General features: G+C 40.1%; 1 protein-coding gene across 3 annotated transcripts in view; it reads right to left on the bottom strand.

The window, feature by feature from the left end:
- The window catches only part of LOC124254147 (nuclear factor 1 X-type-like), a 133,005-nt gene that overhangs the window by 79,415 nt on the left and 39,878 nt on the right, over positions 1-13,712 (bottom strand). For all 3 annotated transcript variants that reach the window (XM_046688025.1, XM_046688024.1, XM_046688026.1), the window contains one exon: positions 7,113-7,172. In XM_046688025.1, the coding sequence (XP_046543981.1) occupies positions 7,113-7,172 (60 nt within the window). The remainder of the gene's footprint in view (positions 1-7,112; positions 7,173-13,712) is intronic.

Raw genomic sequence — 13,712 nt, 5'->3', positions numbered from 1 at the left:
CGTTATGTTATAAGTTGTGTCATGCAAAATCCTTTTGGTTATGATTCCAATACATATTTAACTACGAGTAGAAAGTAGGTTTGATTTTCTAACTTGATGAAAACAAACCATAATCTCATTGATTCTAACAGACTTTAGCCCGTCACTTTACGATTTTCAAAAATGGCGGTGCCCTGTCGCGAACATCGGCCAGTCTGAGGATAAATGCTAAGTTACAAAATCAAAACTACTTTCTACTGGTAGTAAAATATGTATTTGATTGAAGGCCAATAGGATTTTGCATGACATAGTTTATACCATAACAATTTCTCTCGTGGCAGCGAGGTGGGTGTCAATATAATACTACTTACAATATTATTGTTACTTCGACCACAACGTCGCTTCCGAGGAAGAAATCGTTATGTTACAAGTTGTGTCATGGAAAATCTTTATGGTCATCAATCGTATACATATTTTACTACAACTAGTAAGTAGTTTTGATTCTTTAACTTCCGTGAAGCGATCTGAACACAAGTAAGATATCGTTTCCGGCTTCCACAACGCCGCCGCGACTCACAAACTTAACCAATTTAGCACGAACTAACTGCGCGGGTCCTGTGGAAATCTGTGCATGGTGACACCATCGCCCGACCCCTCGGAGCAATTGACGACAAAGCAACGATTCTGCATGTCGTCGTTGATGTCGAGAAATCATCAAAATGATGAGCGTGCTACACACTTTCTATACAACTAACTGAAAATCGTTCCTCATATGACGTCACTGCAGTGCTCTGGCGACAGAGTTATGTAACCTGTCTGTGGTTTTGTTGGCGGGCGAGAGTGAAGCAGGCGACTTTTTGGCAACTTTTAATCGCTCGGTATTTATTAACCACAAGTTTTTTAAGAATGAATTTGGTGTTCCACATAAGTCTAACCACAAATCTTTCATATGTAATAGTTAAAAGAGTACAAAAAAACAAAGTTTATTTGTTCTTTAAGGGATTTAGTGACATGATCAAACAATGTTTTGTGGATGTTGATAAACAATCAAGGTTTTAAAAAAGGGCAGTATTCTAAGTTAAAGTTTTATAGACAAAATAAAGAATTTTATGTGTATGAAAACTACTTATCAGACAATATTACTGTTTATCGCATTGGGCGGTGGGGTAGCCTAGTGGTTAAAGCGTTGACTCGTCACGCCGAAGACCTGGGTTCGATTCCCCACATGGGCACAATGTGTTAAGCCCATTTCTGGTGTCCCCCGCCGTGATATTGCTGGAATATTGATAAAAGCGGCGTAAAACTAAACTCAGTCAGTCGGTCAGTCAGTCAGTTTATCGCATTGCTCTTGGTAAATACCATTGGTCAAATCATAATCTAATGACTGAAGTTAGAAAATATAAAATTACACCAGAAGATAGATTATGTCCATTCTGTATAGTACCGGTACAACAATCTGAGTTTCATTTTTTATTACAGTATCCATTTTACTCAGATCTAAGGGAAAAGTATTTTGCCACACTACTATTGTAAATCTCCATCTTTCCAGAAATTGACTATGCTCTGTAAAAGTGATAATTCTTATATTGTAAACTGCCTTGCAAAATATGTCTTCTTAGGACGTAAAAGACGTGCCAAGTTCCTTAATATAAAGTGATTATTGTCAAACCCTTGTACATCATTACTACTGGTGTGCTGTATATAGTGTATAATTGTGTTGTATGATTTGTAATATGGGCCGGTGGCCTTATTACCTCCTGAATAAACCAAGAAAAACTTGGATAACCACACAAATTTCAAGCACATTGCAAGTCACCATTTCAGCAGTTTATGTGTAAGGGTACTCACTACAAAGATACATAACATTAAAGCTCGTTCAAAAGGTGTTAACGACATCAACATGCAGTCAGTAACAACAGAGAGTAAATCTGGACAGTACTCATGAAATACAAACTGTTCAAAGACTAGCTATTGAAAGAATTCACAATTGAAACGAAAATACCTGCACAAACCATCATGTTGATCACAACAAGCTATGGAAATCGCTATATTTCCGAGCCATAACTCATTGTACATATCCTTGTATAATATTATGGGTTTTCAGATGCTTAAAAAGATTTTTGGTTTTCTTGAAAAATTACACGTACAACGGAACATCATACTAACATATAAAACTTTATCATATAGACATGCCGTCGCCCAACTACTTACGATGCTTGCTGTGATGCAACACACCGTGTTATAGTGCGGGTAAACACAGCAATCCGAAAAACTATGATACCAGAAAACACATAACTAAACGATCTTCCTAGATTTTATTTGATTTGATTCAAGGATTTTTAAAAAGGTTAAACACTATGCATTTTTATTACATAATGCCATTGAAACATGAATATATACCACATCTGCACCATCCATTTACGAAAAACAGTCGTAAAAATCATAAAATATGCACCAAAACTAAAACCACTTTAGCCCCGCCCACTTGTAGGCATATTTTTATTTATAGCGGTCTGCCGTCTGTGGGTGTGACGTCATACGCGAGAGTCCGCTCAGTGTGTTGCCATTTCAGTAGTGTTTACGCCATAGAGTTGAAAGTGACACGAAGCGCAATATTTTGAATGAAGCGTTGATGTGATTATGTATTGGAAACTGACAACTGCACTTCGAGTTTTGATGATTATCCAACTGCGTAAACAACACGGATGTACATTTCCTGAGAAATTCTATTTGACAAGAGGAAGGGCATAGGTGTTTACTGTCGTCGAGCGGATTTTGTGAACCCCGCCACCCACGGTCATCTGTTCATTACACTTTTCGAAGAAGTGCTATGAAAGAGACCTAACCTCTGGCGACATATGGATACGAAAAGGCAAAACTCAAAACTTTATAAGGATGCTATATATCGGGCATTCCTTTCAACATTCCAAACAAACACAGAGGCCGAAATATCAACTTGGGACTGAGACCGAGAGAGTTGCATTCCGGATGTGACGTTGGTTGCAGGTGAGTTTTAAGATGTAGTTGTTTTGGAGCAACATAAACACTCCAGTAGCTAGCTATATAAAGCAATAGTTGATGAAAAAGTACGTCATAATTTGCGCTCATATCCTATTTTCGATCAGAGATATATTTTCACAGCCACTGTTACTGTTACTCAGTAGAGCCAAGTCATCTATTTCCCGAGATGGGTGTGTTGTGGTGTGAGTGTGTGAGGAGGGATTGGGATAGAGGTGGGCATGGACAAATGAGAACTTGCAACATATGGGTGCAGTGGTGAGAGAGAGCTCATAATTCTTGAAACATAATTAAAATGAGTCATATCAGATAATAATCCACCAAGGACTGGTCCCCTACCATGTTAAAATGGTATGTGAATTGTGTGTATGTGTGTGTGCGTGTGTGCATGTGCGTGTGTGTGTTAGGGCATGATTAAAATGTTGACTCTCACTCTTTCTCTCATTAAGGCAATGTACAATAAATAATTTGCACAGAAGTAAGGCAGAAGTGCAAGAAATGAAAACAAACTACTGCGCAGGTTTGTTTACATTTCGCGTGCTTCCGCCCCACTGTGCCACGCCCTTCCCATTCATTTTATTTTCGTGCCATTATTTCTTGGACTGTACTGACGAGTACCGGATGGATTGAAATGTGTTTCAATTGGATATCATAGGATTATACTGCCCTAAGGTAAAGTCAAACCCTAAATAAGAATCAGAAAGGGTCCCTAACCCTACCCCTCTTCCAACCCTAAGGATCGGAAAGGGTGCTAACCCTAAACCCTAGGGATCAAAAAGGTTCCCTAACCCTAACCCCTAAACCTAAGGATCGTAAAGGGTGCCTAACCCTAATGATCGTAAAGGGTGCCTAACCCTAAACCCTAACCCTAAGGATCGTAAAGGATTCCATACCCTAACCCTAAGGAATGTAAAGGGTTGTTTGACTCTAAAGATGCAAGTGAAGGGAGACTGAGCAATTACTACGACATAGCGAGACAGTGCTTTAGACAGTGCGGTAGCACTATAGCGCGATAATTGCCCCGCAGCAAGCAGCGAGGGCTGCGCCCGGTAAAGTGCATTCTAGCCAGATTATCACCATACTAAAACCTTTACGGATAAATTTAGCAGCAGACGCATTTTATGAAATCAAGCTGAAAGTTACATAATAAACTTCATAAAATCATGAACCTCGAACGTTACTATTTCAGTGTTTACCTTCCCATACCGATATATACCGGAAGACAGGCTCAACACATTGATAGAACATTGCCGTTATCATGACTGCAATTGTTACCGTGACCGCGGAAAAATTAATTCAGTATCTAATCAGTTTTCCATGAACATGTGATAGGCAAGTGACTTGCATACCAGTCTGCAGTAGGTCAATTCAAAACATAGGTGGGATCGGGATCGTAGCACGGCTGTATGTTGTCAACTGGTGGAATCGTTGTGAATATTCCTGTCGGTCTTGCTGCTAGAAATACTTTCAAATTGAAAAGATTGTATGTATGTGATATTATCTGTATCTAGTATGCCATCCAATCCAGGTTTGACTTCGTGGAATGATTTATTTGCTAAACTAGAAGCAGACTTCAGTAAGCGAACAGGCTCGGTACCACTGTATTTTCCTTGTTGATGTAGCGACTCGCGGGTATGACGTCACGCGACCACGTGACCATCTACCTCATTATCTTGCGTAATCGCAAAATGCTTTCGTGGGAGGTGCGTTTTAGATTCCTAATACAATTTGTATATTTCACCTAATTCTATACGCGTTCAACTTCCGCTTACCCTGTACATGACGTCCGTTTTTCGCTCCTACCGCGATTGCACCATTTTCACATAGTCCTTAACAATCACGATCTGATTACTGCCTAGTCAACCATGGACCCCGAGACCTGAGTCATTGGCTCATTGAAGTCATATCTGTCAATTGATTGCCAACATGTTGTTTCTACAATCAAAGTGGCATGTATCGCAGGAAAGGAACGGTGACTTGTCAAACTGTGCCATACGTAAAATGTATCCTGCCACGTACCCAAAGTGCTGAGCCTATGTTAATTATTATGTTGAATATGTACTTGGAAAAATAGCTTTATACTAATACGATAGCAATTTATATTATCCCTGTAAAAGTAACTGTTTAAGATACAAATTCTTCAGATGATGGAACAGAAATTCTCTGAAGTTATATTTTCGGATTGTTTTTAACTGAATCACCGGTAGATTGGAGTGAAATTGCTGTATCCGGCTTAGTTGAATAACAGGTACTGTAGCATAGCAGGAACAACAATTTAATTATCATGTCTAGTGCTGTTTGATTGCAAGTTTCCTATTCATATATCTATTTTCATTTTCAAAGTTTGCTTTTTCACCTCCGAAGATATGACATCATTTTGACTGGGCACATTACACGAAGTAGCAGTTATGCTATGCACAAGCAGTCACTTGACTCAGACATTCATCATTGTATTTGTGAATAACTATCCGTATGATTTTATTACCTCCCTTTGCTGGCTTCACATTCTCACAGTAAGCCGCCGTTACAACCGAGCTTGCCAGTGTCAACAAAGATAGCGGTCGCAGCTGCGAAAGTTTGTTCGCAGTGCGACTCAGATTTGGGGGGAAAACATACAGACAAATTAACAGGTCTGAAATCTTAAAAAACATATATGCAAGAACTCCTTCTACCTCTTTCAGAGTACCTCTGCAACAATATATTATTATGTTGCCAAGTTTAATCGGTTAGATGGGGGCGGTGGGGTAGCCTAGTGGTTAAAGCGTTGGCTCGTCACGCTGAAGACCCGGGTTTGAACCCCACATGGGTACAATGTGTGAAGCCCATTTCTGGTGTCCCCCGCCGTGATGTTACTGGATTATTGCTAAAAGCGGTGTAAAACCAAACTCAGTCAGTCAGTCAGTCAGTAATCGGTTAGATAATTTAAAAAGAGAAATTGAGTTGTGATTGGTAGACACCCAGCGCCGACACCTGATTGGATAAAAAGCCAAACAAGGGAGGTAATAAAATCGTCGGCTCGAGTCGTAGATGCATCCAGGGTATAGTGGAGATCTATCAGAACATATACCCTGGAGATTTTTGAGGATGTACCGTGACAGGCAGTACAAAGATTAGTTGACAAAGCAATGCTGGATGCTGTCCTATACCTTGCAGACAAAAAGTAACTGGAAAGCGTTCTCAGAGACTATCAACTCTGAATCCAACAATGTTGCAACATTGAAGACATAGATTCATATAAAACAAACAGATAAAATCAATTAAGAATCAAACTGTAAAAATATTCATTCATGACTGACGGATGACAGAAGTTTGACAGGGTTCTTTCCGACGTCAAGTAAGAAATCAAAATATTGCCTCATGTGGGAAAACCGTCTAGCATCAATGTAATATGCATAAAAACTTCAAGATCAATATTCAGGTAAAAACAAGTCAAACAAAGGTGACACCATATCTGGTACAGCACTTGAGATTGGAGATATTTCATGTTCACAACATTGCTAACAATGGAGTAAGTTGCAAGTGACAATGACTAAATGAAATTTGTAGCTTCTATATTAAGTTCCAGCACTTTCACTGTGGCTTCACCAATATAATTTGATCCAAATTATTTCATTTGAAAAATCTGTGCTGAGTTTAATTGAGTGAGTGAGTGAGTGAGTGAGTGAGTATGGCTTAACGCCGCTTTTAACAATATTCCAGCCATATCACAGCAGGGGACACCAGAAATGGGCCAAACTTTACCAACATTTGAATGTACATTCAATAACAAGTATACATACACACATTTCACAAAACAATTTACAGTTCAGAAAAGAGACTGTTTCTAAGAATAACATGTTTCTTAAAGCATGTTTTACATAAAGCGCTAGATTACGTAATACATTTTCATTTTCTTTGTCTGGACCAGACAATCCAGTGGTCAACAGCATGAGCAAATGCAATTGGGATATGATGACCTGTGTCAATCAAGTCAGCGAGCCTGACCACTCAATCCCATTATTCGCCTCTTACGACAAGCATGGGTTACAACCCAGATCTTCACAGGTGAATTGTAAAAGGAACAAGTTCATGACTAGACTAGACTAGACTAGACTAGCACAGGGCATGAGTTTTACCTTTGATGTCCTGATCTCCATTCATTGGCACTTCACTGTAATCTGAATGAGAATCTGGAACTGGAAAGCAAAAATATTTGTTTACTCAAAATCTTAAAAAGTGAAAGGCAGTAAATGAGTTCAAATTGATCAACTATTCAAGGTTTCTTATCAACTTAAAAAGAATTGATAGATCATGGGCTGCATCATGTACACACAATAACATAAGCTCACATGAAACTTCACTTGATGTGAGAAAACAGTGTCAAGCATTGTGGTCATCCAGAACATTCCAAATTGTACATTTTACTGATATCTAAACCAACAATTGAAGGCTCTCTTACTTGGGTTTCTCATATATATCTAGGCATTCTATGCCAATTTAGCCCTCAACTTGGAACAAATTGTAACAGAAATGTCCTCAGGAATCCCAGCGTGGGAAATTTTTGAAACTGCATAATTCCAATATGGCCCCAAATATTAATAATTTATGATATATCTGCTCTCAGAAGACACATTTGAATGATTTAAGTTTTGGAACTGGGGGTTTTGACGGCAAGGATTCACATAAAATATGTTGTAACATGATTTGCTTAATAATTCATTCCCCAAAATCCAAACTAGCAACCAAAACTCAAAATATTCCCACATACACATACATATTCACGTTAAAAACAGTAGTACATCAAAATAATGTTTGCAAAAAAGTTCTATGTTCTGGTAACACTAAAAAGAAAGTAACAGTGTTTCTGCTACAGCACTTGATGGAACATATTTGCCAACAATGGCAATGATGACAGACAACAGGAGACATTAGGGGATGACAACACCAGGAAACCTGCAGCCTTACATAATCAGTATCATGTTTCACCAAGATATTCTCAACATATATATTTTAATTTTATCAGAAAATACTATTTACTTTATATGGTTGCACATCAATCACATTATCAGCACTCTGAATTCTGAAATTTCTGAGAAGATGTTAAAGCATTTTCAGAAATTTAATTGATTATGTTTCAATTCTTAAGGCAACTTGATTGTCATTCAGCTGACAGGCAATGCTAAAATTACAGATAGTTAACTATGAAGTGTTGTAAAACATAACAAAACCATGTCAATGTTTCAGCAGAAAGAACTAACAAAAAAACTATTTTGTCATATGACCTGGCCCCAATTTCTCGAAACAAACTTCTGAGTTTTTACTCAAATTGAGAAAATAAATTTCCCAGAATGAACTGAAATTGATATTAAACTCAAACATAGTAGACAATTTGAGTTTGATGGATAGATAACTAAGTTGTTTGGGCCTTTTTATTTTAAAAATGCAGTTGAGTTAAAAAATCAGCTGTTTCAAATTGTCAAACTCAGTTTGAAATTTGAGCAAAAATTTAAGTTTGTTTAGAGAAATCGGGAGCTTGATGTCTGGGAAAGTAGTATACGTGATAGTGGTACGGCATCACTTCCTCCCATGGCATTATTTATGGTCAAATAATGCCCCACTGATGGCAGAAAAATTGCGAAAACGGTGTCGACCATCGTTCGATTACCCCCATATTTTTATATACTAGGCACATAAAGAAACTGTGCATACAAAAATTTATAATCTAAATTTATCAAACCTGTGTAGACACATAAGGATTGAAACTCAGAGATTAGTGACATGTATCCAACATGCATGCACGTGCCACGTTCCGTGACGTCAGTGGGTTCGTCCTTGAGACGTGCAATACGTTGTTGCACGTGCATTCCGGGAAAGAGAAACAGAGCACATGAATGCCACACAATACTGTCACTTTGGAAAGCTCAACCCCTGTCCTTGCGATCGTTGAAAAAACTGAACGGCTATTGAAACACATAGCATGCCAAGGCTCACGTCTGCACAACGTCATGAGGCCATTGGGATGGTCCATGGGGGAATGTCTCAACGTCTCAAGCGGCTGCACACTTCCACTGCCACCGGAACACCATTTCTGCACTGGTGAGACGCTACCAGAACACAAATGACGTCATCGATCGGCCACGTTCTGGACGTCCACGTGTCACAACGCCAAGACAGGACAGATGGATAAGGGTCACCCATCTTCGCCACAGGTTTCAGACTGCAGTGATGACTGCCCGAACCATCCCAGGACTTCGCCGTATCCACCCCAACACAGTTCGACAACGTTTACGTCATCACAGGATCAGACCACGACGTCCAGCCATACGGCCTTTCCTGACACAACGTCATCGACAAGCTCGCCGAATGTGGTGCCGAAATCATGTCCGCAGACCCTTGTTTTGGTGGAGAAATGTTGTTTTTACAGATGAGTCCAGGTTTAACATTTCCCTAGTGATGGACGTCAACGTGCCTATAGACGCGTGGGAGAACGTTATGCACAGGCCTGTGTCTTGGAGAGGAATCGCTTTGGTGGTGGTTCTGTGATGATTTGGGGTGGAATAAAGCACGCCAAAGAACTCCTTTGGTGATTGTTCAGGGCAACTTAACTGGTGTGGGCTACAGGGATCAGATTCTTCGACCTGTGGCAATGCCTTTTCTGCACGTCATGGCCCTGGGTTAACATTCCAACAGGACAATGCCCGTCCTCATACGGCAAGGGTTGCTATGAATTTCTTCCAACACCACAGCGCTGACTTACTGCCTTGGCCTGCAAATTCACCGGATCTCTCCCCGATAGAGCATGTTTGGGACAAGATGGATCGACGTCTACGCCATCTTCCTCATCCGCCAGATAGCGTCCTTGACCTTGCAACAGAACTTGAAAGAATCTGGCGTGACATCCCACAAGCCTTCCTTGCACGTTTGATAGGCTCTATGCGTCGTCGATGCACTGCTGTTCTCAATGCCGATGGTGGACATACCCGTTATTGAGCTTGTGACATGGTCGTTTGACCCCTGTCCCACTTGTGGACTCGTGACGTCATTGTGATTGACTTTTCAGTTGAAATTCTCCCGACTTGTTATGGTCTCATGATCCCTCCATTAAAGTTTATATGTACCTTTGACATTGTTATCGTACTTATCAACTGGGATAATATTTTGACAATGCACAGTTTCTTCTTGCGGCTAGTATATATTAATGCTTATTTTTTCATTGGAGGTAACACCGTGTCGTGACGTACAATTAGTAATCCCTACCTGGCTAGTCCTTCAAGTAATACAAATGGGGTTGGCCTTCTTTGATATCAGCCCAATCGATAGTATACGTTTTGATCGACCACACCGGATCTGTTTAGCGACATCTATCCCCTCTTTCAAGTTCACCAGGCTGATACAAATACCTCACGATGACCCGGTCAGACGGTTTATTTTCTTTTTTAACACTCAGTGGTGTAGATGATTAGGCAGTCATCGATTTCATCTTCATGGCGTCAACTGTTTTTTTTGTTGATCAATTGAGTGATTTCATGATTGATTGCAGCTATGACTTTTGGAAAACATGCAACCCATTCCGTCGATTGTTTATCTGGCTTTACCATTCCTGTGCGTACTGGTGTCCGAATAAGCGTTCGGCTAACGTTCAGTTAAACCTCTCTACTTTAGCTTGACTACGATGGGCCCCCACCATACTGCGCCTGACATTGACCTAGTGCGTAGCTAGCAGCTGCGACATGGATCCAATAAACTCGCGACCGGGGCAACTTGTAATTTGGCAGGCCACATCAATGGACTGCGTTTGTAGATACGCTCCAGCACCTTGGCGATTTGAGTCAAATCTTTTGCTGATAACGGCTTGACCGCTTTGTATCGACTGGCGACATCCACGACGGTCAGGGCATACTTGTACACTTTGCGTCTCACCCTTTTGTGCGGGAGAAACAAGAGGTCGGCTTGATGCACTTTATTATTATTATTATTATTATTATTATTATAGGATATATATATAGTGCACATATCCACACGGGAGTGCATGCTCAAGGTGCTGATATTTTTCCCTCGATCATTGGATGTCAATCTCAACGGCACATCGCATTATCAATCTCAACTCCCTGGACGTATTGGGGAGCAGGCAGGTAGTTTTGCCACAGGGCTTGTTTCATTAACGATGCCTAGTGGTCTCTTCGGAGACTATCATGGCTTCAGCAAGCTTGTGGATGGCACCCGCGCCTTTCCAGTATCCCCACGGACTGTATTTCTCTTTTGATACAACTGTGCCTGTATGCGCAAGTAGTGACATCATCGTTGGCGATCCACCTTTCCGTATCCATTGACGACAGCAATGTTCTGTTCATTCTCAAATCATATACACTGTGCTTGTCACTTCTCAGAGTGTTCATTTCATGTTAGAAGGTTCGTCTATCGAACAGGGCCTCTTTGAATTGTTCGTGTTTGATTTGTTTTTTCACGACATATTTCTTCATGCCCTTGGGTTTTTCCCGCTGTCAGCTTTCTTGAAGGAATAAATCTCTATTAGGCCTCAATATGACATACTCGACAATCAGAGTCTTGGCACACTTGTCTTTCATTTTCTCGAGCACCTTTTTTGTTCACATGGCTGTGCAGGGCGTGGTCTTTGGAGTAGTCGCTCGTATCGTACATGTCTATTTTGTCCGTCATGTCCACATACACATTCTCGGTATAAATTTCCATCAACAACCAATCAGTGTCGGTGTACCACACCTCACATCTATTGACTTATTGCTTCTTGAGTTCGTTGTATTAGAAGTCGTACATCAAGTGTTTGGACAGGTCGAGAATGCTAATGCCGACTTAGATGGGTCTGTTGAACTTAATGTGACTCATGACCGTGTGATTCAAATCTTTGAAGGGCATTTAGAATTCTCTGTGTAATCCTCGTCAAGTAATTCTCTGGGGTATTCCAGGTCAACTGGAGTATTTACTGTTGGCTTTAACGTATCGCTTAGCTGCCATCGAAATTCCACACAACAAGGCATAAGAGGGACCCGGGATGGAGTAATACGATGTAGGGCTGCAAAGATTCACCCAAGCCTTGATTTGATACGATGTTTTATATTGAGCCCTTGATTCGCTAATTTTTGATTCGATTGTTTATGCATGTAAAAAGACATATTTCATTATCTTTCAGACTCAGCTTTTTCAGAAATCCATCCTCAACTTGGCGATGTCTACTAACAACAATTCTCATTGGATAATTATCCCTGCGTCAACCAACCATGTTTTGCCTTATTTCAGCACTCGAAACTGCTCGAGTTGGGAGTCAAAATTGCGTTCTGGTTCTGTGGAAATAATTTAAATAGATATTCAAATATTGAATCGAAATAGTGATAATGAATATAGACCATTTTCTAGGTTTCATCTTTTTATTGTTTGGTACAATGTTTCAGGGCTTGTTCTGGCCCCAAGAAACCCAGAAAATTCTCTATGTTCAAATAGCATCTTCTAAAATGCCAATCAAGCATCTAATAGTGATAATGGTTATCGAAAATCGAAACTAAGGTGTCAGATTCAATTTTCAATGAATCGAACCAAATCCTTGCAGCCCTAATACCACACTGGGTCTAGGCCGTACTGTTTTGAGCACGTTTTTTTCTGAATGTTGATCCTGATCGCGGTCTGACCCACACTTTGGCAGTCCTGTGTGCTTCCAACAGGTTGGTGCGACTTTAACAGTGCCGACACGCTCACAGAAATGTATTATTCCACCGTGTTTCGATTGGTCATACAGCAGCCTGCTCTGACTTTCAATTTTTGTACAATGAAATGGAGCCTCTTTTTCCAACAGGAATGTATTGATCCTCGGAATGTGTTCGTGGGTATCTTATTCTGTGCACTATGGTTTTATTACCTTCATGCACGAAGACGCTGCATATAATAAAACAATTATTGACTTCAGTTCGGTTGATCCAATGATTTATTGAAAGTGAATGCCTCGGTGAATATTACATGTCCGAGGTCGATAAATCATTGGATCAACCAAACTGAACTGAATAATTGTTTAATTATATGACAAAAGTACTGAATACCTTCTGTGACAGGGAGGTTTCTTATCTAGCATAAAGCACGCAGTTCGGAGTTCACAGCTGGAATATCCCAAATCTATTTTTAGCCATGGGAGGTGCTTGGATTGTTATATCAACATCTCGCGACGTGGCAAGGTTGACATCGCCTAGCGCCAAAGCTGTCATGTGACCACGTGGGCCAATCAGAAGGGTGGAAATCTACCCATCATATAATAATCTATGTTATTATTACATTACTCTTTATAGGATGTGTATATCCCTGCATCTTATATCAACATGTCTAACAAGGTTCACATACTATACTATATGTTATTATTATAGTACACTTGATAGGATGTTTATATACCTCTGTCATGTATCGATACCTGTCTGACATGGCTTACATATCTCAAAATCAAAATTTTCGTAACCACGAATATACATCTCATCAGCTTAAAGTTTAAGCACGAGAGATTGTCGGAATATCAATTGAAGACTATTTCGTAAACTATCATAATGGGCGACGTTTCAGGCATTACAAAATGCGCAACATCACGCTCTCTGATCTCAGGAACAGATGGGGTTCATGTTAACAGTCCATTCATCTCTCAACTATTTGTCTATACGGATATCTTTATCAGCCTTACGTATATTAATCGGAGATTGTCCGACAACCAATTGAATATTATTTTCTGA

The sequence above is a fragment of the Haliotis rubra genome, unplaced genomic scaffold (genome assembly GCF_003918875.1).
Source record: "Haliotis rubra isolate DU_JTF1 unplaced genomic scaffold, ASM391887v1 Scf566, whole genome shotgun sequence".
In the NCBI taxonomy this organism is placed as follows: Eukaryota; Metazoa; Mollusca; class Gastropoda; order Lepetellida; family Haliotidae; genus Haliotis; species Haliotis rubra.
The sequence above is the reverse complement of the archived record's forward strand: the minus strand, read 5'-3'. Positions and strand labels throughout refer to the sequence as shown.